The sequence below is a fragment of the Pelmatolapia mariae genome, linkage group LG2, assembly GCF_036321145.2.
Source record: "Pelmatolapia mariae isolate MD_Pm_ZW linkage group LG2, Pm_UMD_F_2, whole genome shotgun sequence".
Taxonomy (NCBI): Eukaryota; Metazoa; Chordata; class Actinopteri; order Cichliformes; family Cichlidae; genus Pelmatolapia; species Pelmatolapia mariae.
In genome coordinates this window covers 21,388,888-21,416,118 of record NC_086228.1, presented here as the reverse complement: position 1 = coordinate 21,416,118, position 27,231 = coordinate 21,388,888, and the positions used below count along the sequence as shown (strand labels likewise).

General features: G+C 38.5%; 1 protein-coding gene across 7 annotated transcripts in view; it reads right to left on the bottom strand.

Moving 5' to 3' along the window:
* Positions 1 to 27,231, bottom strand: part of diaph2 (diaphanous-related formin 2) — a 350,677-nt gene that overhangs the window by 137,221 nt on the left and 186,225 nt on the right. For all 7 annotated transcript variants that reach the window (XM_063494477.1, XM_065469810.1, XM_065469812.1 and 4 more), the window contains 2 exons: positions 19,385 to 19,486; positions 12,857 to 12,951 (listed from right to left, as the gene is read on the bottom strand). In XM_063494477.1, the coding sequence (XP_063350547.1) occupies positions 12,857 to 12,951; positions 19,385 to 19,486 (197 nt within the window). The remainder of the gene's footprint in view (positions 1 to 12,856; positions 12,952 to 19,384; positions 19,487 to 27,231) is intronic.

The window sequence follows — 27,231 nt, the reverse complement described above, 5'->3', positions numbered from 1 at the left end:
TAATTTATTTTGTTATTTTAAGCAGTATTCTATTAGAAAGAATACCGTTTAAGAAGGATGCAACACATAACTACAACACTCAGTGGCTAATGCATCTAAAAACAGATCACAGCAACATGGCATACAAGTTGTATGCCAGAAGTGAACAAGACTTGATCCACACCCCCAGGATCTACAGCAACAACAATGGAATGTCATTCAGACTAAAGAAGTGTAGTTAGATGTGAAGGGAAGGGATGGGAGAAGGAACATAGTCCTACTGAGGGGATTGTACTACCAAAAGCCAGTGTTACAGACAATGAGGACAGCTACAAGTACCTTGGAATCCCACTAGCAAATAGGAAACATGAAGAGACCACTAGGAAAGCTGTAGCCACCAAATACCTGCAGAGAGTACGGCAAGTCCTGAGGATCCAACTGAATAGGAATAACAAGATCTGGACAATCAACACCTACGTCCGCCAGATATCAGATACCGTGCTGGCTTAATAAGCTGGCCAAAGGAGGCGATGGAAGCCACTGACATAAAGACAAAAAAGCCTGCCTGATGTCCCGAGGTCAAAATGGGACACAACCTCAAGAGTGGTTGAGAATGACTGAGCTAAGATCAGGTGGGCCTTTCAGTTACATGTGGACAAACTGGTGATGGCTAGCCAACTGAGTAGTGGTGGACAAGTGGAAGAAGAAGGCCATAGTAATAGATGTAACGATACCACATCAGGAAGAAGGAAAAGTTTGAGAAATACCAAGACTTAGTGGAGCTATAGAAGGTCTGGGAATGTGAAGGTAATTGGAGCACTTGGGGCAGTGAACCCCAAGCTGGAAAAGTGGCTCCAGCACATCCTGTGAATGACATCTCTGTTCTCTTGTTCTCTGTCCAGAAAAGCACATTCCTAGGAACATTCCTAGATACTGACCAGGACCCTTATGCTCCCAGGCATCTGGTAGAGGAGCCGAGCTTGATAAAGGGGATAAAGACTGTCCGCAGAGCCAGAGGGGATTTAGTTTTAGTTTTTTCTCTTTTACATATAGATATAGATATATATAGGAATAATTTCGCTATTAGTACTCAGGCTGTCAAGGTGGGGATTGGAAGCAGCTGAGAGGGTAAAGAAGAGTGTAAAAGTAATGAGATACAGGTTTCGGTTCACTAAACATTTGCAGAGGATGACAGTGTCTGTAGGGCTTTTACTTCTACACTTTGATCTCTGCTGCTGTCAATTCACAGTTTCATAGCATTCAGCGCTCACACACCAAGTTAGAACAACTTAATGGGCAGTATTGGGTATAAAATAACTATAAACTTTAACAAACAGTTTAAATGCTTGCATGCGGTTAAAAAAAGGAATTGGTGATGTAGTGCAAATGTAATATGAAAAACACTGAAAAACACTGACATTCAGGCTACAGTGACAGTGCTTACTGTATCTGCTAAATACATATATGTATATACGGTGTATATCATCATCAAATTTCTTTGAATTGGACTTGTAAGTACAATAATACTACAACTCATACCTTGTGAAAAACAGAGCTCTGAGCAGCATATTCCCAAAAGTAAAGTCAAAATGACAAAGAAGCCCAAGAACCCTTGAGATACAATCAGCGATATTAGAGATACGTCAATCGATGAAACTTTTCTCAGAGCAATAAACTCTTTATTAAGTTGGGTTAAATAAAGGAGAAACGAGAAAGCGTTATCTGATGTCTAAAATATGATCTGATTAAATTGTGCCCCTTTTTAAAGCGCATATGGAAGGTTTATAACAAAGACAGAAGACAAGCCATGCCTGCCATGTGTTTGACAGATGTGATTTTCTCCTTTTAATTGATTTTCTCCTCAATTTTTGAAGACAGAGAAACATTTGCTATTATTCCCACACTTGTGATGAGAACAACATGGGACTGCCACTTATCTGCCGTGACACCTCAGCGGGCTTTTTACCTGGCTCATGGCAAATCAGTGAAGACTTTGGGTTGAATCAATAACAAAATAATCAACAGATGCAAAGACTTCTCAGCTTTCTGCAAACCTTACTTCTTAAACCAACCCCTGACAGTCTAAAAAGAAAGACTTGGGCAATTTCAAAAGTTTCTTTTTTTAGTGTTTTTTTTTCTCAAACTAAGTTTAATAGTCAAAAGAAAGAAAAAAGTAACTTTGCACAATGCTCTGTGGGTGTAGACGGCATCAATCTCAAACAAAAGGTTACTACCACAAAACTGTAAACTGAATACATGGAACAAAGGCTATCAAGTTGTGTTTTTGTTTATGCAAATGGGGGTACTTTTGACTGAAAAACACTCAGCAAAATAAAGTACACTGCAACACAAATTTGGCTTGGAAATATTCAGCACTACAAAAAAATGAGGTTTACAAATCTCAAATAAACTATTGTTATATTTCAAATCATATCTAATGCATTTACAATTACTTTTGTGCTTTTTTAAAATATCTTAGAAAACATTCCATAATTAAATCTGACACTACAGGAGCGACGTACAGGTTAAAAATAAGAACAAACAGCAGAAAGAAATGGCAAATCATGTCTCGGAGGTAAACATGTTAAACAAAGAACATCAGTCTTACAGTCTGCATAGTTTACACAATCTACATCCTGCCAAACGACATAAACACGTCAAATCTTACTGTGAGCAAAGCAACAGTGACAGATTGACAGGCAACAAACTGAGTGTGGCAGATTCTAAAATCGCATTAAACTAAATGGGAAATGCAGTCTAAGAGAAAAAGACAAACACACAGAGAGAAGAAAACAGGTTGGGAGAGATGTGGGGAGGGATTAATTTCAGGGTTGGGGCTGGAAAAGCTGACAGACTTAGTGTGACATTAAATTTGCCTTTTAGGATAAAATATGAGGATTTTTTGTTAAACATGCATACCTGAGCACTTGTATTTATGATGGAAGGTGTGAAGTGCGATTAAGAGTGAGGGTAAGAAAGCAAGTACAAGTTTACACACAAAAATAAAAAAAATTAAAACAGAGAAGTGGCAAAAGAGACAGAAACAAGCAACACACACACACAAAGCAGTGAAAGCAAGAGGTAAAAGTGTATCCGTTCTCACTTGAATAGGTGTGAGCCGTTAGGACTTACAAATGAAACTTTTTTATAAATAATTGACAATAAACTTTGCTTTAAAACATGTATTCAACTATTATCACTCCTCTATGATATTCATATTGTTTTAAGTATACGAGGGGAAACTATATTCAAATCATTCGCTAAGAAACAAACTTGCCAAGGTGGAGATAGCAGGGTGACTTTGCTGAACTGCGCTGAAATTGTCACTCATTTGTATCCATTTTTCTTTTGCCATGTCTCATATAGTATTACTAATACAGAGCATATATGAGGCGACTGTCAATCAAGTAAGAAAAGAGCATGCATGCAAAACAGTAATAGAAATTAATTTGTTTATGGAGTCTGCCTTCTGAGAGGGTTTCTTTGAATGATGTGCCATCTGTCACAGAAACAAAGACACCGAATTGGAAAGTGAAAACAGAAAACAAATTTTTACTTGGTTAAGGAAATACAGCACCCAGTATGCCAGAGAAGGAGCTGAATGGACCGCACATAATCAAAATTTAACTGCTGTGGTGCATTGTGAATGGACTTCCTACTGCGTGTGTAGGTGTGTGTGTGTGTGTGTCTGTGCCTGTGTGTTTTTTCCTTTAATCAATATTCAACCTTAGGACAGACTACCTGGCCAGGACCCTGTGGTTACAGATCAGCAGCTTGGTGATGATCAGTGAAAAGTACATGTAGTACCTTGGGTGCTGGCCATCACTTCTAAAACACATTTGATATTGCACCAAATCAAGCCTGATTTCTCTTTTTCCTTGCCTTTACTTTGTTTATTCAATACCTCCTCTCCTTTCCTGTCTTATTTTTCCAGCCCTCCCAAGTCTGCATAATGTATTTCACATTTCATTGTTAAATTGGCATTTGATGCAGAGTAGAGTTATGTGCTGTGTGCCAAAATAAACCACAATTAAGCCCATGGGGGACTCGTTTCTCCTGCTTAAGCTCTAATCCAACAGGCCCATACTTATCGCCATGCCCCACATGTGCACTTTTACACCATGAAAATGATGCCCAACAATGTGCCAGTCTGCTACAATCACCTGTTACAGCAGCGAACAAAGACTGGCATGGGCACTGCAAGACCCAGCAGCCAATGAGCAACTGCATGTAATGATGGGGCCATGCATATGGATGAGCATGGTGGTGATCTGGGTGATTGACAAGAGAGATAAACAATAATAACAAGCAAGGCTACTTCCGAAGACTCCTGTGAGACCTGGTGGAAAGGTTGTTGCCATGGCGAAGTGAAGGGATGTAGTGAAAAGCCAAAAGCTGACAACACTTGTGTTTACTGGGAGACCAACTAGTCAGTGTGTATTAGGACTGTATATGATGCAGTAAGTTGATACGGCTTTAAAATTGCCATTGCCAGTGAAGAACCAGACCTTTATTATTATCATTAGCTTTACATATAAATTGAGCTTCAAAGTAAATATTAAATTTATGTGAAAGGTATATTGTACTTGTGATACACCCATTATCCATTTGTGTTCAGATAGCTGAAAGAACTGAAGTAATCATTATTTTTATGCAGCACTTGTTAGCCAAGTTAGCGACCGATTATTCAGCCTGCCACTTTAAATTGTCTTCATTGATAATGTGAACTGATATTAATGAAATGACAGCCAAATAATCATCACCATTTGAGAATCCGACAAATATTAAGAACCCTAAATTATTTAAATTTATATGTATACATATTACACATCAGCGCATTTCTTTTAGGCATAGAAGATACCAAAAAAAAGAAATAAGCCATCAAAGGAAACATGAAGTCAGGATATCTGCTGTTATCTTAGGGCTGTTAGACACTTTGCCTTCACTTTGAAAATGAAAATATATTTTCAAAAACCTACAATGCAATGAGCAAAACAGGGACTAAAGGAATGATGTAAACTGATAGCGGAAACTCCTCTTCTCGTTTTCATGTACAGTATATCACAGCAGGGTCAGAATAGGTCAGACGGGAAATATTTATTTAAATAAGTGCTGTACTTGAAAAAGAAGGTGTAATACATACATACAGACTATTGGTCTGTTCCTGTTGATATTGCAGCAATGTATCATTTTCATTTTTTCTGCGCTAAATCAGGAGTTGAGTGCGATATATGTAACAATTTTCTGCTTATATAAAAAGCATAAAAAGGAATAAAAAGAAATGTCCCACTATTTACCTAAAAGCGCTGGTATGTCAACCAATGAGTAATAAAAGTGATATGCATACACTGACTCAATTAGGATATGCTAAGTTTAAATGCAAGCGAATGGCCACTATTATGCAATTCTTTGACATTTTTACTAGTGCATTTGCACACAACGTAGGGCAATACTAATTACAAATGAATAGCAGCGGTGCAGTGTTAGTCATTAGCCTTTCCTTTTGAAAAGAAGATGGGGTAATATAAAATACATTGGCAGACATTAAACATTAAGGAGCCACTCTGATATTCTGCAAAACAAGCCCCTAGGGCCATATCATCCGCTGACGAGAGTTAGCTTACCACACGCACCAAAAACTGGGCGTACTAAAACATTTAGTGATGACTCCCTCATTTCAAAAAGCTAGATCACGTGGTGTGTTCTTAGTAAAGACTGAGAAAAGAGCTGTTCTCCAGAAGCCTAACGTTTAATTCTCAATGCAGATGGGGTAAAAAAAGAGAGAGAGAAAAAGAATTATCTGAATTTTAAGACTTTTATTTATAATTTGGTGAATCCAAGACTGATTCTGCAGCATGATTAAGTCCCTACATATGCCCTCTTTTAACATCATTTAGCGAGTTGGATTGGCTAAAGAAAGAGAAGAAACTGAAATACCCAGGACCCAAAGAGGAGGCAAGTTCTCAAAAATAACTACAGCAATCGACCTGATAAGTGCCTTAAAAAAGCATATCTATTAAAAGACAAAGGATGATGATGCAAAATAATGCTTTTATTGCATATTGCATTTATGAATTCCCAGACTAAAATTGCCTACATTAAATATAAGCCTTTATGATTACATGTTTGCTTTCACCTACTGAGGTCAATGTACAGGGTGGGCCATTTATATGGATACACTGTAATAAAATGGGAATGGTTGGTGATATTAAAGTTCTGTTTGTGGCACATTAGTATATGTGAGGGGGCAAACTCCTCAAGATGGGTGGTGACCATGGTGGCCATTTAGAAGTCGGCCATCTTGGATACAACTTTTGTTTTTTCAATAGGAAGAGGGCCATGTGACACATCAAACTTATTGGTAATGTCACAAGAAAAACAATGGTGTGCTTGGTTTCAACATAACTTTATTTTTTCATGAGTTATTTACAAGTTTCTGACCACTAATAAAATGTGTTCAATGTGCTGCCCATTGTGTTGGATTGTCAATGCAACCCTCTTCTCCCACTCTTCACACACTGATAGCAACACCGCAGGAGAAATGCCAGCACAGGCATCCAGTATCCGTAGTTCCAGGTGCTGCACATCTCGTATCTTCACACCATAGACAATTGCCTTCAGATGACCCCAAAGATAAAAGTCTAAGGGGGTCAGATCGAGAGACCTTGGGGGCCATTCAACTGGCCCATGACGACCAATCCACTTTCCAGGAAACTGTTCATCTAGGAATGCTCGGACCTGGCACCCATAATGTGGTGGTGCACCATCTTGCTGGAAAAACTCAGGGAACATGCCAGCTTCAGTGCATAAAGAGGGAAACACATCATCATGTAGCAATTGCAAATATCCAGTGGCCTTGAGGTTTCCATTGATGAAGAATGGACCCACTATCATTGTACCCCATATACCACACCAAACCATCACTTTTGTTGTTCCAACAGTCTTGGAGGTATCCATCCAATGTGGGATAGTGTCAAACCAATAGCGGTGGTTTTGTTTGTTAACTTCACCATTCACATAAAAGTTTGCCTCATCACTGAACAAAATCTTCTGCATGAACTGAGGGTCCTGTTCCAATTTTTGTTTTGCCCATTCTGCAAATTCTGTGCACCGATCTGGGTCATCCTCGTTGAGATGCTGCAGTAGCTGGAGTTTGTAAGGGTGCCATTTGTGAGTAGCTAATATCCGCCGAAGGGATGTTCGACTAATGCCACTCTCCAGTGACATGCGGCGAGTGCTACGCTGTGGGCTCTTGCTGAATGAAGCTAGGACAGCCACTGATGTTTCTTCATCAGTGACAGTTTTCTTGCGTCCACATTTTGCCAAATCCAACACTGAACCAGTTTCACGAAACTTAGCAAGCAGTTTGCTAACTGTAGCATGGGAGATGGGTGGTCTCGTAGGGTGTCTTGCATTGAAAACTGCTGCAATGACCCAGTTACTGCGTTCACCAGATATCAACACAATTTCGATCCGCTCCTCACGTGTTAACCTCTTCGACATGTCAATGGCTGTGAACAAATAGAAACTTGTAAATAACTCATGAAAGAATAAAGCTACGTTGAAACCAAGCGCACCATTGTTTTTCTTGTGACATTACCAATAAGTTTGATGTGTCACATGGCCCTCTTCCTATTGAAAAAACAAAAGTTGTATCCAAGATGGCCGACTTCTAAATGGCCACCATGGTCACCACCCATCTTGAGGAGTTTGCCCCCTCACATATACTAATGTGCCACAAACAGGACTTTAATATCACCAATCATTCCCATTTTATTACGGTGTATCCATATAAATGGCCCACCCTGTAGTGATGCGCTTTAATATGAAATGGTTAAATTAGAAATGGAGCATGATTGGACATCACAAGGGCTCTGCAACTGCCCAACTATGTATACAGCATGAAGAACCATGGGCTGTTTTTGCTTGATGGAAGGAGAAAAGCTGATTAGACCTAAAAAAGCTTATATTTGCCCGGGGGAGCATTAGAAGAGGGTATACATGCATTGTAGACAGCTTAAGAATTTATAAACTGTAATCACAAAGAACTATTTCCCAAGATGTGCCAATTAAGCAATGAGGGAATGCAAGGTAGTCCAGCAGAAACATTGTACAAGAATAATAAGGAAAAAAGTGGCAAGACAAAAGAACAAGCTGAGAGAGTGCTTGGAGAGTATCCTTGCTAAGCATTAATCTAAATTCCTAAAAACCAACACCACTTAATCCGTCCTACTGTAAGTAAAAAAATAATTTAAATAAGCCTTTGGACACAGTTTCTCTTTGAGAATGCAAACCATGTTTAATACAATAATGGCAACATTGTCAGCAACTTTAACTTCTTTTGCAATTCTCCAGTGACAAGTACTCTAACAGAGAAAGGTTATGAGCTAATAACTCCCTGCATGTGTACCAGTTGATTGCACTATAAACTATTCAAGTTTACAAGTGCTTATTAATAATCTGGGCATTGTTTGGCCTCCTTGTGTTCCTTTGGCATGAACCGTAAGGGCATGGGACCAAATACCATCATTATGCCAGTTAAGCCTTCCCCCCTCTGGGGCAAAGAGGCTGTTGGGTACTTTTGGACAGATAAAAACACCAAAGGCAACAGTTTAAATCAGTAACAGTAGGCTCATGGGCACATATCCACATCATGATTGAAATAATGCAAGTGTGGAAGATGTGTTCTTAGCCAGAGTGCTGCTTAGGTCTCGTAGTCTTGCAGTGCCAAAACTAAACGCAAACACAATAGAACCTGGCCCTGAAGCCCACATGTGCCTGACTCTTTCACACACAAAAAAGGTCTACAGGACCCTTCCCTTGCTGCTTCTCCTGCCGCCAATAAAAGCAATGAATAGCTTTGTCAGGATGTCAGCTCTTTTAAAAGCAGACCTTTGCAATGCTTTCTGAGACTCGACCTGCTTTCACTGAGCCAACTGGTATTGTTGTTTGTCATTGTCCACACTGTTATAATCTATATGGTAGTGTGGTGACTCTGTCTTTTAAAATTTGATGAAGCTGACCTGATTTACAAAAATGACCACCAGCACTATGTCTATTGTAGTCAAACAAAGAACACAGACAAAGAAAGAGGGCATGACAGAATGCAAATGTGTGTGTGTGTTTGTGTGCATGCGTGTGCGTGTGTTTGTGTGTTTGTGTGCATGTGTGTGTGTGTTTGTGTGCATGCGTGTGCGTGTGTTTGTGTGTGTGTGTGTGTGTGTGCATGTGTGTGTGTGTTTGTGTGCATGCGTGTGCGTGTGTTTGTGTGTGTGTGTGTGTGTGTGCATGTGTGTGTGTGTTTGTGTGCATGCGTGTGCGTGTGTTTGTGTGTGTGTGTGTTTGCATGTGTTTGAGGACTGTGCACGCATTTATTGGTTAGATGATGCATAATGCAGTTTTACGGGGACTAGAAGACAGAGGGGATAACTGACACCGTCTATCCATTTGCATGTGCCGTACTTATGTTTGCATGCTGGGTGCATGGAGATGAAAATAAGGATGCAAGCATTCATGTGGGGCATGGATGAATGGGGAGATCCAGGACTGTCTGCTAACATTCAGGGATGTGTATATCATCTCCGAGGCGTTGATGGGCCCTAATGCAGAATAAGGAGAGCCAATCAACTCCTATCTACCCGCTCTGCCAGGGTGACACATTGTAGGGGTACTTCAAGGCCAGCGTACTGCCACATTCTGCTGACAAATCATTACATTAGACATGTCGACTGAGAAGGAAGGTAATAAGATTGAGTTACATGGTTTTAGATGGATTATGAACACCTCTTGCTTCCTTCCATTTTCACCATTCTTTAAACTTATCTGTTTGATTCCAATTGTTGAACAGACATTTGAACTTGGTTATTTTAGTTTCATAACGAAAACTGAACAGCCAGTAAAAAGGAGGAATTGTTCTTGTGAGCTCTTCCTCACCACAAATACAGGCACTCTTTGTCTAATTGCCAAATGAATTTTTCAACATTGCAATTTTTGAATGACAAAAAAAAAAAAAACACTAAAAATTTCCATTGCACATTTTGATTGTAGTTTAGTAACGGTAAATGACTGGTGTAAAACCAATAGCATTTACACTTTTGCTAAGAAGACCAAGAAGCAGAAGGTGAAGATGAAGAATAAGATGAAGAAAGTTTACTAATAATGTTTTTATTGTTGTTGTTACTCATTTACTTTTGAAAGCGTCCTTGCTTTATTTTATGTGTGTGCATCTGTCCACGAGATAAATGGTGATTGGCGTGTGGCTGAAAGTGGGTGGTGAGGAATGATTAATCAGCATAATGAATGTGGATAAGCACTGTGCAGATGGAGCCCACACTCAGGACTGTGTCACCCAGCAGGGAGTCTTTTTGCTTCCCTTCAGTGCCTCTGCATAGTTTCAACTATAGCTATAATTGTATTTGTTGGGCATGTGTTGCTTGCTGCCTCGTTTAATTTGCGAGCTCATTTCTGCATGCTTTTGCTTTATAATCACCTCATTCATATTTCAGTAGGATGGTTATCTAAGTATACAATTAGCAACATTTTCATGTAAATAAAAATTTACGCATTTGTTTTGCTTCTCTCTCTTGCCAAACGTTATTGCAATGTACCGTTTGCAGCAAATCGTGCTTTCAGTCAAACACAGTTTAATAAGTCCTCTTGCTTCACATTTTAAACACTACACAACACATGACATACGGTTTGAGCTGAGGATACATTTTTGTCTGTGGGTTCAAACAGATTTTTAATACCTCAACCTTAATATTTAAAAAGAACTTCAATCTCATAAAATGAGAATGCATCAGTGTTATATCCATGCATTAAACAATTGCACTGGATTTTATGTATTTAGTTAAAAGCTTATATTCCACAATAATACAATATGTATGCATTGTCACCCACTCAAATTCTATTTATACACCATATATAAAGGCTAGTAAACCTTTAATGTAAGAGAATCATAATTTAATTAATTCAAAGCAAATTCAAAAGAGAATGATGACACATAAGCATTTCTGAAAAGCCTACATAACTCATTTTGTTTTGGATTCAAGGAATCAAGCCACCTAAATAATCTGACATTATATAACATTAGCATAACAGCAGGTGAATTAACAGAAGCCCAGGTAGTAGAATTGTTAATAACTGGGATGCTATCAGTCTGTTCCGCCTGAACTTTCTACTTCAGAACACGCAGACCATTATTTAACCAGCAGTGACATACATGCCAGATGTGCGCCCCTTCTGTACCAATAAGTTAACCCGGTTGGTCACCCTGGCTCCCCCTAGATTTCATGACATTAGCTTGGTTTTCAGATGCTCTTACTGAGTCATACGCTCATTCTCCTAAGCCCTGTTGAGCCTTTTTGTTAGAAACCCCACTGTCCTGCTTCACATTGAATAAAGAGTAAAATGGAGAAAGTAAATGGGGACAATAAAAAACCTCTTTCTAGCTGTTTGAATGCTGAAAAAGCTACATATGACTAACCCTAGCACACTTCTCATTGGTGTATTTTTGCAACAGTAAGCCATTATTTCTTCATCACTTTCTATATATATATGGTGCTGTGTGTACTGGCAATGTGTTAGTACTTTAACATACTTTTTCCTCCCCCAAAGAGGAGGGATGTGTGTCATGTCATACACACCCTATGGCTGTGCTTTCACCTAGTCAGTTTAAGGTTTGATTTTGCAGGATTTACATTAGTTGATGTACAAATCGTGCAAGTTTTGGTGGTAAAGGATATATACTGGTATATACAATATACCAACCAGAAGCAACATTAAGATCACTTTCAAGTGAATTGAATAACATTAATCACATTGTTACGATGCACAGCTATACTGGAGAAGTTTTGGTCCTGGGAATTATGTGGGCGTTATGTTGGCACATGTGCTCCCTTACTAAACATTGGTGCAAACCAAGTAATCACCCACCTCCACACCACAGCTGCATTTTGAGAACCCACTAAAACTTTAACACAAAAGCAGTGTGATCCAGCTCATTGCCCAGGAATGACTTGAGGAACACATGACACTGATTATACAGATCTGACTGAGCATCTACAGGATGTGTCAGAGCAAACGCAATCCAAAGAAGCCCACCTCACAACCACAGGATCCAATGGATCAACTGTCCCAATGCCAGACACCACAGAGCACCCTTAGAGCCAGTGGGACTGAGAACTTTTCCCCCTTTCTCTGGACCTAAGCTTGAAATCAGCAGCCACTTGAACAATGTCCACTCCTGGTTGTAAAGTAAAGAAAAGGGGAAAAAAAGACTTCTGTACACACCCATGCACAGAAAGCAGTGTATCACTGCCAAGATTATACTGAAATCAAATGTTCTATTTGCTACTCACCCCTAGGGTACACACCTCCTACTGCAGAAATAAAACAGTAATAAAAGCCAACATGCTGCTTTACTCACAAGGACAGTGCAAGAAATGTTAGTACAGATTGAGGCTCAGGCTACACAGTGATGCATCTTCACCTCAAGTGCATCCACCTTATTTTCAATTAATGTTTTTTTTTTTGAGACAGAGAAAAATAAAATAGAAAAAACAAGTAGCCTTTAGAAAGCTCATTAATCACGGTTTAAAACAAAGACAAGACGAGATGGGGGTGGAGTTGAGGAGACTTTGCCAAGCCTTCACCTTCTCCATCCATTGTAATAGGATAAAGGGTGGGTGTCTATGGTCCACATGAAAATGAGAAGACTGACTTGTGCAAAAAAAAAAAAAACAGACCACACCAGGTCTCCACACACACAAAGTTCACACATTTTTTAGAGACTACAAAGTAACAGAGAAGGGTAAAAAAGAAAGGAAAAAAGGGGGGAAGGGGGGTACTTACACACCACACTGAGTATCAGTCTTACCTGGATGAGTGATTCACTCAGTCTGTCCTCGTCTACCTGCAGCACAATGTCCCGGATCTCTTCATAAGGCAGGCGGAACGAGCCCAAGAAAATTGCTGTTGTGATGTAGACAGAAAAGAGTCATTTCCTCTCCCTTTTTTATTAGACTACAGGCTTCAAAGAGACATTTCAGCACAAAATGACCACAGACCTAACTTTCCACCTGGAAAAACTAATGCATTTTCTGCCTTTCGACTGGATAGTCTGTGTCACAAAAGCTGGACAGGAAAAAAAAATCACGATTTAACAATAACACGTAAAACAGTGACAGGTAATAATAACAATGCTAATAATGAGAATATTTTTAATTAGTTGTAGGAGTGTTTGTGTCATCTCAACAGCAACATGCTTTTGTAAGGGTGGATACGAAGGTGCCCAGTGAATTTGCCTCAGGGGAAAGCCTCATGGCTGTTTCACACTCCAGGTGGGGTGGCTACATTGAAAAGTGGAGCTGATGGTGTATCCAGGTGGAAGTCACACATGGAGGTTTGGTAATGAGTTGGAGGAGAGTCACTCAACAGCTGCTTAACTACTGAAGCACTGGGACCTGATGTCTGTATGTGACGTGCAACAGAGAAGGAGTGCGTCCTTTTTTCAGCTCTTCATAGTCTACTGCTACTTAATACACAGAGTATTTACTGCATTTAAGTCAGTTATAGCATAACACGCCATTGCTATCACTTTGATTTACGATATAGTATTGTAGAGCTTTAGTCCCATAACATCTAGCATCATTTTCTGGTTTCACTACATAATATACCTACCTTTCCTCAGTTCAACATTTTTTGTCAAATAAAGGACATTGTCTTTGCTTCTTATTGTCTCTTCAATAGACCTACAGCTGGATATTCAGTACTGAGTTCTCTTAAGAGTCGCCCTTCAAAGGTCATATGTATTGGATACTAGGACATATTGGAGATTCAAAGTGAGGGAAATGTAGATGGGAAGGCAAAAAAAAAAGTTCCAGGCTGAAAATCCAACATTTGGTGCTATCAGCTTGCACCTGGTTCTTATTTCCTGTGATGGTGTAGGTGTAGGTGTGTTGATGAGATTCAGCAGCACAATGCCGTTTTGGTGCACAATTTAGCAAAAAATTGCACCTGCACATTCACCCATGAGGATTAGTATGTATGTGTTTTTCCAGGTGCACTGAGGTGTATTTTTGGCTTTAGTTTGTAGACAAAGGAGCTTTGCATTACTGCATTACTGATATAGGAATCAAACATCTGACTCTCATGTTCCATTTTCTGTACTGTTGAAAAGGGATAGGAAGTGATACTATAAGTGATACTATATCTATAGAGATACAATAGCAAATGTAGCAGACCACGCAATGTAAGGTTTATGGCATAGCTGCTCTAAATGAATAGCATTGGTAATTGGTAATTGGTACCAAAATCATTTTATGTTTCTGTAATGGTTAATCCGCCAGCATGTAGAAGTACTTTAATCGACATGACATTTTTAATGCTATGATATAATTACTGTTGTTATCCATGAATTTTCAAATGTACTGTTTTTCAAAAAAAAAAATATAAAAAAGGGTAACACACATTATTATTTTTTGATTAAGGCGTCAAATTGCAGTTATTTACTTTCCTGAATAGAAAAAAATAGTTTGAACAGTTGAACGTTATGCTCGATGAATTAATTTGAGCAACATAAACATGAATTCTGTTTATTTGTCTAATAAGTAACAATATAATTTTCAGCTTTAAACTCGTTTTTGACAGATTTTTTAAATATCTGTGTTTTCTTGGTTTTTATGAAAGGTGGTCTAATACATTTATTATTAAGTACCGTAGCTCTATGCTGAGTTACGCAAAATGCTTTTTCTCCAGTCCTTTTTCTTTTTCAGGAAATACAAGAACGCACGGTTTGCATCTCTCCTCTCACAACACTCTCTCATTTAGGCAGACCCCACCTCTAAGTGTCCCTCTGGACTTAAAGCTCTCAACTCTCTTCTCCAGCAAGAATAGAGACAAACTGTACATTAAGATGTCAAAATTGCATTTATAGTAAAAAAAAGAAAAAAAAAGAAATAGTGAATATAGCACACACAAACACACAAAAGCAGACAAAGCTTAAATACCTCCAATGGAAGTGAAAACAGGTGGCATGCTGCCCTGCAAGTTTACTTTTTGAAATGCATTGGAATTCTGTACGTGCATTAATTATTTTTGTTAGTTTTGGAAAAAAGTGGAAACAACTGGTTTTCAATGGTTTCTAGTTCTAAGCAGAATTGCAGGAACTCTTCACTGAGAAACCAATTGGTACATATATCATGCCGTTTTAATACATGAATTCTTAAATATTATATATAAAATATATATTGTTTATATTTTTTTATATTTTAATATTTTCTTGCCTGTGTAATCCAGCTTTATTTGCTAATCTTAAATTAAAAAAGTATGCATTTTATGTAGGTTTTCCATTTATTGATTCTTTTTATACAGCTGCTACGTTGCGCACAAGCTGTGTTAAAAAACAAACAAACAGCTGCAGAGAAAAGTGATAAAAGAGAGAAAAGTATTGTGTCGAGTACTTTTTTGTTCCAGTTGGGAAAGTATATTGAGTAGGAGATTTACTACTCTTGAAGCACCTGACATACTGAATGAGATTAAAATTTATATGAATTGTAGTACATTGTCTTGACAAGCCACTGTAATTATTATTAGTAAGCTAACTAACTATAGTGTAAGCATAATTTTTAAAAATATGTTTACGTTGCCTTTATGAGTTCTATTGAAAATCTGTGGTATTAAATTCAGTTTCAGGCTAGCATATTCTTAAGAGATTTCTGTCAAAGTAAACTTATTTTATACTTGTATCATGGTTCTGGGTCCTTTTGACCCAGCATTTTGAGTTTCTTGTATTCCAGTGATATTTTGGTGTTATGGTTTATGTTCAGGTTCATTTATAGTTTTAGCTATTCTTTTTTGAGTTTTTTTTTGTCCCTGTTTATTTCTTGGATTATTAGGTTCCCCCTTGTGTCTTTGCCCTTTGTGTCTCCCTCTGTGTGTCTGTGTTGTGCTTCTATGAGCCCATGCATCTTGTTTCCCTCCTTGTGTTCCATTCTATGTTTCCCCAGCCCATCATGGGCCTTCTCTCTCACCCTCATGTTCCTTCGCTCCCTCTCGTCTGCCTTTCCTCCACTCCTGTATCATGCTCCTCCACTTCCTGTTTTATTGTGAAGGTCTTCTGTTTCCACGTTCGGTGTGTCTTGTTTTGCTACCTGTGTGGCGCCATGTGAATTCATGTCAGCTGTGTTCCCTGTGTGTTCTCACTTCCCTCATTATCCTTCTATGTATTTATGTCAGCGTCTCCCTCGGTACTCTGTCACGATCTCCCTCATGGTTGTGCGTCTCTCTGTGTGCTTCCTCATGTGCTTAGTTCTTATTATTTCCCAGTATTGTTTGTATTATTTTCCATTTTCAGCAAATAAAGCTGTGTTTTGAGTTCACATTCCGCCTATGAGTCTGCATTTGGGTCCTTTCCTGCCTGCTGCACACAGCCGTTTCATGACAATTTGTTCATATTTTTCAAGATTTAAACCCAACTTCTGGTGAGGATTGCTTTCAAAGGGCAGGCCAAATACCTGCCAAAGTATGTTTTTGTCACTTATATATATATATACATACATACATACATACATATATATATATATATATATATATACATACATATATATACATATATATACATATATATGTATATATACATATATATGTATATATATATATATATATATATATATATATATATTAGGGGTGCAACGATACACAAAATTCACGGTTCGGTTCGGTACTTTGGTGTCACGGTTTGATATTTTTTCGATACAAAAAAATGTTCATGTCTTTTTGTCATTTATTAAAATTACAAATATATATTTTAACTCAAAAGTACAGTTTTTAAATTTAATGTTGCTGAAACAACAAAGTAATAAAAAAATAAATCTATCTGATCGAGAAATCACTCATCTTTGGAAAAAGAGAGTTTATTACAGAGAAATGGCTCTTTCCAAAATAAAAGCTATACTATACGCTTCTTCTGGGGTATACTCTCAGCAGCATATTAAACATATCAGGTCCCCATAAGGAGAATCATGTGCTAACGGCTGTCTAAATGACTCAGGTAAAGTTTGTAGCATGCCTGCTTGTTGTTTTTGTCTGCTTCCACTTGTCTTTGCACTAGGATGATGTCGGAGTAAATGTGCAGTCATATTCGTTGTGTTCCCACTAGTGCTGTCAGCGTTAATCTCGTTGAAATGACGTTAACGCCACAACAGGGCAAATCTTCGTTAAGGAGCTACCGCGGATCGCCCCGTGTGTGGGGCTGGACGGCGTCAACACGTTAACGAGCAAACTGCGCTAAGCACTAGTTCCCACCAATGTAACTGAGCATTGTGTGGCACATCCGACATACTGTTTTACTTTTGTCCATGACGCGCTTACCTTCAGGGTCATACTTCACATGAAGACCAAAATAGTTCCAAACGCCAGATCTGAATGAGGGTGGGGGAGGTTCAATTTGCCATGTTGCAACAGCTTAACTTCTGTCTCGCTAGCTTGCGCTGCGCTCAGTGGATCTGCACTCGACAGTACAGCCTAGGCGGATAAGTCAAACGCAGATCCACTGCGCTCTCTACAGACAGCATCGTCAGAAGAAAAGTTGATAAAATAAATTAAAAATTTTGTATTGTTCGATACATATGCGTACCGAACCGAAAGCACTGTATCGAACGGTTCAATATCGATACGAGTATTGTTGCACCCCTAATATATATATATATATATTGTTTAAAATTTTAGGGCTACACTATGTCAAAGCTTCTATCCATTAACTGCAACCCCCCCAAAAAAATGTCTATGCAAAACCATTCAAGTCTTAAGACCTAACAAATTCTGCTTGCATTTTTTCTGTCCATTATTGTAAGATGTGATGTATACATTCAGTACAATAGCAGGCCACTGTAATGAACAATTCTCTTAAACATTAAGTAGTAATTTAACTTTGGTCAACTTCTCTCTTGTATTTAAAATATTTAAAATATTTAAAATACAGAATGTTAAAGAACATATGTTAGTGTTTCATTGAAATTTCCTCAAATAAAGAATTTACTAGCTTACAGCTTTTCATGATTCCTAAACAAGGTTCATATGTACATTCAAATAATCAAAAAGTTAATTTCTCTAATTTGGGCTGACCCTAAAGTCAAAAGCCAACATGAAGCTTAATATAAGTTCAAATGATCAGACTTTGGTACGCATGATTGCTATACCACAATACATAACATGGTATTTACATTACAATCACTCATGCTATCCAACTACCTACATATCTCATTCACCGGACCTTCAAAACCACTAAACATCAAAACTGTAAAGGGAACTTAGATGGTTCAGAGGCACGCACAGAATATGATCTATGATGCTGTAGTATGTGTCAATGCGGCTCAGGAGAGCTGCATAACTGAGTACAACAACATGCTTCCAACCCATTTCCTTCCTTAAGGTGAGGTTTTCTACACTCTTATTTTTGCCTCCTGTCAAATCCAAAGCCCATCTGCTTGTTATATAATAAAAGATGGCAGTGACACCTATCAACATTGTCACAGCCCATACAAGGATGCAATGACGTGCAATGACAGAATCATGCAAATGCAGCAAACAGGCTTCTGTGTTTCAAACTTGTGCTCAATATTTAGCAAATTTAAGTAATTTATCACATCTCTATTCATGGAATATGTCATCACTTGTTTACAGTTCTCACCCTTTCTGCTTAAATAACAATGGTGTAAAAGACACATGTAAACAAATGAGTGGACTGCAATCTAAACATCCATCTATTTTTTTAACCACTTGTATTTCATCATGGGACTGGAGCCTATTTTGAGAGTTATGGGGCAAAAGGCAGGATACACACTGGATTGATTGCTAGTCATACAATTCATTCACACTCACATTCACACCTACGGCCTAACACACATGTCTCGGAGTACCTAGAGAGAGCCTACACAAGCAAGCACCAACTGACTGGCATAATCTTAACATGTGACATTCATATTTGTTGAGGTGTTATTATCTACATTGTCACTCTGAGCTATATTATACCAAATCTTTCAGACAGGCAGATAAGCTAACAAGCACACACACTATTTAAGAAGAAGGAGTAGGAGTTCTGTCTGTTTTTTTCTAGATCATTTGCATGTAAACTGAAGAGCAAAATAAAAAGAAGCCTGGAAGGTGAGTTAATACACCTGTACTAGGTAAACAGGCTACTCACGGCCACAAGTGATTTTAAACACCTACATGTAATTTAGTATTCAGTTCTAACAAAATTGTGCTTTACAAATCAAAAGGCTTGGACACAAATATAACACTACATACCAATTAAAAAAAACTCAACAAAACACCATCCTTACTGAGGAAGGACATTCAGTTATGGTTATGGTTCATTTCTGTAGGATAAATAACTGCATCTACTTACAAAGATTCTGTGCAGTCTTGGCATCCAAGATACGAAGCTCTTTTGCCTTTTTCTTAAATTGTGGCACTTTTTCTTCATTTTCATCCTTCAGGTCTTTTCTCACTGCAAGAAAAAAAAAAGAAATATTATATACGTAGATATATAGATACATAACATAAGAAATACTCAGACATTTTGGGGACAAGAGCATACTATTTAACCAAAATTTTGAAGCTAACTGCTATCAGCATTGTATAAAAGCAAGAATTAAATGACATTAAACAAATTTTTCCACCATTTCTCAAAACAAAGAAAGATAATTAATTTGCATACATTAGAATCTCAATGCACATTAAAAAGTAAGCGTACAGGACAACATGTGTTAGATGCCAACAGATGGCATAAACCAATTAAAAACCATTGCTTCAGTACCCGGAAAGTAGTATTTTGGTCCTGCATCTTTTTTCTCTAAACAAAAGGCAAAAGCAAATCAGCTACTGCTGAAACATTTGGCAGGCAATCTAACTGATCAGCCTGTGATGTATTCTACACTTAATGTGATAATCTGAAATAAATGACTGAATATATAAGAAACAGTCACACCGTTTCTAAATGCGTTACATTAAATAAATAAACCTTCAATAGGTAAAAATGTGCACAAATATTATGTCATGGTTTTTGCCATTTTATAAACATAAGCAGCAATATATGGCAACTCTACAGTGGAACTGATTTGAATGCATTGCTTTCTGCAGTCCTTAACATATGTCATATAAGGTTGGTGATAGGCAGAACTGATTGATGTTAGCAACCTTAAACATAAAAGTGGAACTACATAATATGCAATATAATCATCTGTAGCATCAGAGGAAAGTCTTGCAGACAACTTTCCTATCTTTATTTGCATGTGCCAACACTTTTGTCATTGTGACAGTGGGTAGATGGTTGATAAGCACCGCTCCTTCCCTTAGGCCCTGCCTGTTAACTTCCTAGAGCCAGGGAGATAATTGTGTTAGCCCCCACAAATCCCAAAAAATGGTATTAAGTCTGTGACTGAACACAATAGACGAATTTGTCTAAGAATGAAGAGACCCTATGTTTTCATAATGGACAGATTACTGAGTCTGCACACTGGGGAAACACCACAATAACAGTACTGCAGTAACACCGAATTTGTCTAAAAACATGAGTGCCTGCAGGGGACAGAATTATACACATGCTGCCCTTTTTTTTATTTTGTTTGGCAAACTAGACTCTTTAAATGTCATGATGAATTATTTTTATGAATTTATCACCTGCTGGACTTTAAATGCTCAGATGTGTTTCAGAAAGAAGAATCTGCTCATGATCAAAGCATTTTAATGTTTGTCTCAACTATGTTATTGAAGCTGGGGGAAAATAGCATAACGGTAGACAGCACTATCACAATTATCAAATGTCCAAAAAGTCTAAAATAATAAGACCAGTACCTAATAACTTAGTTGGCTGTGAGATTTCACATAGAATACTGAACTTAATACTGAACGTAATTCTACTTTATTCATACAAAATAAGCCTCTGTGGTGGAATTCAGGTGCACTGTCAGACAACTTTAACACCTGTGTCCAGGTGAAACTGTAATTACAGTTTCACCAGGACTTGACACTGATTGTTTTAAACCATGATTAATAATTACAGTACAGGAGAGACTTTTCAGAATAAAAATGCAGCAATATGAGAGAGAAGATTCCTTAGATCCTTCGCTCTCCCCCAGTGGTTTATGAGAGGCAGCACACTTCGTTGCTAATCATCACAACTGCTCAGTTTAAGCCCAAGGTGGGAGTCTCCCAGGAAATCTAGAACAAACAATCTGCTCCCTCAGCGCTGGCTTGCATATTTGAAGAAAGAATCAAAGAAGCAACATCTCCTGGGCAGCCAGAAGAAGGAATGCTAAAGGCACCTGCCTAACTCAAGTGCTTTCAAGGACGCACATGACATTTGGGATGCAGTTGTTTACTATTGGTAAAACGCTGTAACTGTAATACAAATGCTACACAAAGTATTATGGTTTGATTTTCTGTCAAAATAATAGCATGGTCCTTCAGGAGGCTGTAGAACACAGCACTTTAACTTGCAATATAATACACGAGTGTGCACATGCCAACAGAAAGGGTGAGACGTGGGACTTGAGAATTCATAAATGCATTTAGGAAGAGGATGTTAGCCAATTCATTAGTGGCTGTGTTTTAAGTGTTTTACACAAGGCACAACCCTCATACATACTTGCAATTAAGTTAATGTCATAAGAGAAAATCCCACTTTATTTCAATATTTTAATGGATAGTGTTTTAGTTTAATCTTTGCCAGGAAGGTACCTTTATTAACAATTACAAGTAATTAAGAGGAACGCAATAGCACTACTGAAAAAGCCAAAAGTAATAAATGACTGTTCTACAAAGTAATTAAATAACTAAAGTATTTTGGTGTACTGTACTACTGTACTATTACTAGTAACTAAAAATAATTAATAATATCTATCTAGCTATCTATCTGTCTATCTATCTATCTATCTTATGTCATGCCAGAACGTCTGTATTCCTCAAAGAAGACGCAAAACAAATGTTAATGAGTTAAAAAACAACAAATCCAATATACAGTGCAGGGCCAGTAACCAACAAAGAAATCATCCTTCATTTCCTATGTGGCACGAACAAAGAATCTGAGGAGGAGGAAAAAAATAAATAAATGAAAATACGAGGAAACAATGCCCCATAGACAGAGAGCAAACTGAGCCATGAGGAGGCTGCTTTTTGGCACCAAAGTGTTCTTTTCAACCTCCATATTTTCCACACGGCCTCTTGAATCTCTCATTTCAGTACCTCAAATTCTCAGCGAGGTGATCCCGGCCATTTTGGTCAGTGCCTTAGCTGTCTTTACCCTATTCCCAAGGGCCTTGTGCTATATCGAATTAAACATAAAAACAGTGCCCTCTATAATATGAAACAGGCATATATTTTTTTCTAAAACCATCTATACAGCTCAGAGCTCTCCCACTGGGCACTGAGTAGTGGCATCACTAGGCTGATTTCTGCAACAGTATTTGCTGGCTGACTCAATTATGCCACATGTCACATGTTTCCTCTGGGCACTGCATGTGGACTGATGGGCCCTGGAGGGCTTGCACACATTCAAGCTGCCACACTAGTTGGAGTCCCAGGTGTGTGGGGAGGATGACTATAGGTGGCATATAACCAGATGGTTGGCCGCAACAATAAAGAAGTTCTGTACATGTGTTCAAAACACAGGAGCTGTCAGATAGTTACTAAATATTCCAAACTCCACATGGCTTGAGACAAAGTTAAATTTTGACAAAAGTTTTACTTTTTATTTCCACCAAAATTCAACTTTGGGAATGTGTGTGACTCCTTTTCTGCCAAGAAAGCTTAACCTGCATAACTGTGTAGGGCCACAGCAGCTGATCAAACTCTGTGTCAATATTTAGACGTGTTTTATTACTTGCCCAGTGGCTAAAATGTAATACTTTCACAACAATGACATCTTTCATGCACACAGTTATATTTGTTAATGGAATCTTTCAAGCAATCATGCAGCGAAGCACCATTTGTGGCGGGAACAATGTTGGAGGTTTCTTGGCAGCTTGTTGGTTTCCTCGCTTCTGTGTACAATGGAGTCCTATCACATAGATACATTATTTCTGGGTCAGGCAGTCAGATGAAAATGTAGTGATAACAGAATTCTAATTAAAAGCTAATATAATCATGTAATTATTGTTATTTGGTAAAACTGGGCGATGGTCTGGGTGAGGAATATATTTTTCATCGAGAGTACTCAGTTCATGAAAGAAGGATGAAACGTTTATTGAAATTTGCACCCTACTGTACTATCTAAAGCTCAACTTTCAGGAAGCTTATTCTTGGGCTGTATTGTTCTCCAAGGCAAACAACAGGGTCAAATGCTTTTGACATGACATGGGTTGTGCATGTTTAGTATGGAAAATGTACCAGTGAATTAAAAGTAGTTTTAATTCACATGGATTTGTTGTTACATCTTAACTTACAAGGCTGAAAAGATTTGAGAAAACTGTCGGGGAGGAAATGTTTTGAAATCATGTTTAAACAAAACACATGGAAATTCTGCTGGCGCCAGCATAACCACATGAAGAGAATCCTCTGGTGACTGTAATTGTAACACATTACATTAACTGAGGGGGAGTTAAAGCTTGCTCCATGCCAAAAGGAGTCACCAAATTGATAGAGGTTTTAATGAAAAAAATACGTGAATGTTTGAGCAGGAAAAAAAACGACTTGGCCTATTAAAGATGACTTGGCTTCCATGTTAAGCCTTCTCTGTGGGCCTTGGACTGAGGTATACCCTTGGGAAACTCTGTGATAACAAGAGTTCTCCAACACTTGGATATCCAGTCTGTTTGTTGGCCCAGAAACACTATCCTGGGTGCCTTCCATGCAATATCTCCCTCAAGACGTCCATAAAACCCAGGGCATTACAAAGCTAAACACTACCACATGTTCACTTCCGGACACAGACCATCCGGCTGAGCCCCAGCACCAGTCACCAGAAAATAAGCGGGCCTTGAAAAGAAATAACAGAAAACTGCAGATGACAGGTCTTCAACAAACATATTTAAAGGCAAACGAACACAGAGTGGAACAGGCAATGTGGAGTCTGGTCCTCTACAAAGCAATTTATTCCTTCAAATGTGCAATCTGCCTGCAAACATGTGCCCTGTCCTCCATCTCAGGGACTCACACTGAGGACTGAGCTACTGGAGAGCTGCCAGTTTGTCTAAAGGAGATGGATTCTGAGGAAAAGTCACTGGCCTCAGTCACAGAAAAAACAATTCCACAGAGGCGTGGTGTGTACACAGAGCGCAAAGTAGCCAGCAAATTCCTTTCATGTTCAGCATCTCAGTTTAAAACAATGACTCTGTAAAACATTTTGGTGGGGTGAATGGCATGTATACAGTGAAGGTAGCATCAATTCATGCTTGCTGTCTTATCAATTGTGGACTAAGTTATAATGAGCAGGAGCCCAGTTAAATGTCTTATGAGAGGGTAAAGACTTTTCAGCTGCTAATTAGAGAAAACAGAAAAAAAAAAAACAGAGCACACACTCAAGAATTAAACTTAACATATGACCAATGAAATCCATGACTAAGTTTCTCTAATACACTAGGGCTACACAGATGTCTCACTCTCAAAGCCAAAGTCAAACCACTGTGTGAATACCAACCCCCCGAGTACACACTTTTGGACCATGAAAACGCCAAAAAAGCCCCATCCCCCATTCAAACTCAGCATTGTTAAAACAGAATACTGCGGTTAACACGTGACATTTGCATGAATATACATCTTTACTCTTTTTGTATTAGATCAATTGTTCCCTGTGGATTGGGAAAACCAAATCTCTTAGCAACAAGAGAACAAATTCAAGCACTTTTTTCCTTTGCTAGGTTCTAACCTTGACATAACTAAAACGTTGAAGATGATTTTATTTTAGAAAGACTCTTCAGCTCAAGGTTAGCCATGAGAATGAAGCTGCAGTTGGGTGGGAGAGAGAGATGTAGATGTAGCTCTCAACCATGCAATCATCATCATGCCTAATGATAAAAGGGAGTGGGGGAAGTGGCTAATAATGATTATGATGATGGTAACCGTGGATAGGGTGTTAAATATTAGTGTGAGCACACCACTGTGTCAAAACACACTTCCAGAAAATATGTATGCGCACCCTGAATCATAAATGACGATATGAGTTTTCAAGTTCACTATAGTTCTCTAGAGTTATCGGCTCTACTATCTGAAAGCATCTGGTTCTGATTATCCAAGATGTCTAAATAAAAGGTGTGTGTATAGAATGCAGGATGAGTCCTGCAGAGTGACGCTTTGACCTATGGCCAGTAATGTTTTCAGTATGCAGGGAGAGGCTAAGCCCACGGTGGAAGGTATGCAGCTGGGCCTGGAGCAGAGCCCAGGGAGAAAAACACCTCCTCTTCCAATTGAGACAAGACAGATCTCCCTTAGTGTCCTGGACTTCTGCAAATGGTGTATATTTCCCATAAAAATTATAAGTTTTTGTCAGTTAAAGCAGGAATAACAAGGTTATACATATTTATAATGACATACTTAACTGGTAGTGTATTATTATTGTAATTTGGGGGTATATCTAGGATCTATTTAAGAGTACAAAAGATGTTATGAATCCAGAGACAGATGGTGTCAGTTTGATTTACCTAAACTCTTATCCAAACTGGAAGCATCCACATAGTTTAGCACAGTCAATAATTCATCTAATATACTGAGGATTATATTTATGCAGGGAGGAGAAATGATGGTGCAGTTCAAAACATACAGTAAAAAACTATCATCAACTACACAAAACAAAAAAAACAACACAACAACAACAAAGTAACCCTGAGAAAAAGAAATCCGCAAATCAGTAACTCTGAGCACTGTTAATCACCTGAGGCTTGGTGTAGCCTTTTAACACGTGTAGTTAATCTGCACACATCTACAAATGACTATTGCCCTCTCTCACAGGCAGGGGAGTGTGGGAAGGCTCCAACTCTTTCTCTTAAATTGGTCATGGAGACATGCTCCTGGGGGCAGTGAATGGATTGAGCCTGACATCCAATCAGTTCTGAGAAACCATTCTCTGGTTATGCCAAAGCACTTTGCTGTGACCCAATACGCTTGGGCGCTGGTGGGAAGGCACTAGCTGATGGTCCAAATGACTGCACCTGCCGTCTCTTTAAGACCCTGTCACGCAGTCCAAACTTTAGCATTCAGGAGAAGACGCTGAAGCTCAGCTTGTATGACTATGAGGGGGACGAAGAATAGAGATTTGAAACTAAGGCTGTTCCATGGACAACTGGTAGGATTACTGATGTCCCTGTGGTCTCTATTACCTCCACCAGTTCAATGCTGCACTGGACCAAGCCCAGCGAGTACGCTTAAAGAAGCTGAAATAGTTGGAGATTTTAGGACGTGCACCTGTACTGCTGGTCACTTTTAAAAGAAATACAAGGAAAGATGTTTGTGGGCTGTCTCACTGGAGGTTACAAGACAGTATGGATGTCAGTTTTACTTGTGGGGATTCAGAGAGACGCTTAAAAAGCAAAACCAGCGGAAAAAAGCCCTAGCTAAACCAATGACTGTCATATTCACATGTAGGATTTAATGTGTTTACTGTAGATGTATAAAATGAAATGTGGTTTATCATCAAATGTCAATAAATAAATAAATAAAATGTTTAGCAAGAAACATTTGAGTCTTTCTGAATACTCAAATTGCAGTTTAGGCACTCCATTTAGGGTCTCATCTTTGAAATAAAATGCATTCCTCTAGCACAAAGACTAATTGTGCTTTTTAAGTTACTACTTTTTTGTTTGTTTCTTTGTTTTCTGGGATTTCTACTGTCTAATAGAGAAAAACACTGCTTGGGTTGTGTGCGCAGTGACTGTCCTACTTTCTGAGTATATTCGACAGGGTTGCATTTTGTACATTTGTCAGCTGACAGAACATAATCTGTCTTTTTTTTCCCTTTATAAAGCAGTTATTCTTTCCCCTTTTTCTCTCTCTCTCATGGGTACCCCAGTTCTTTTCTTTTAGTGATTGCTTGTTCATTATTTCAGGATGAAAATAGGATGCTCAACAAAGAAGAAAAAAAAGTGTTTTATTTTCATTTGCATTTTGTCTCAGGGCATTCGGCATCTTTATTGTAAACTACATTTTTACTGCATTTGCTTGTGCTTTTGCTTAGGTTGTGACACTATGAATATATCCATCCATCTGGACCCTATCAGGCAAGAGGCAGAGTACACTGTGGACAAATGCACTGCAGTGCTAACA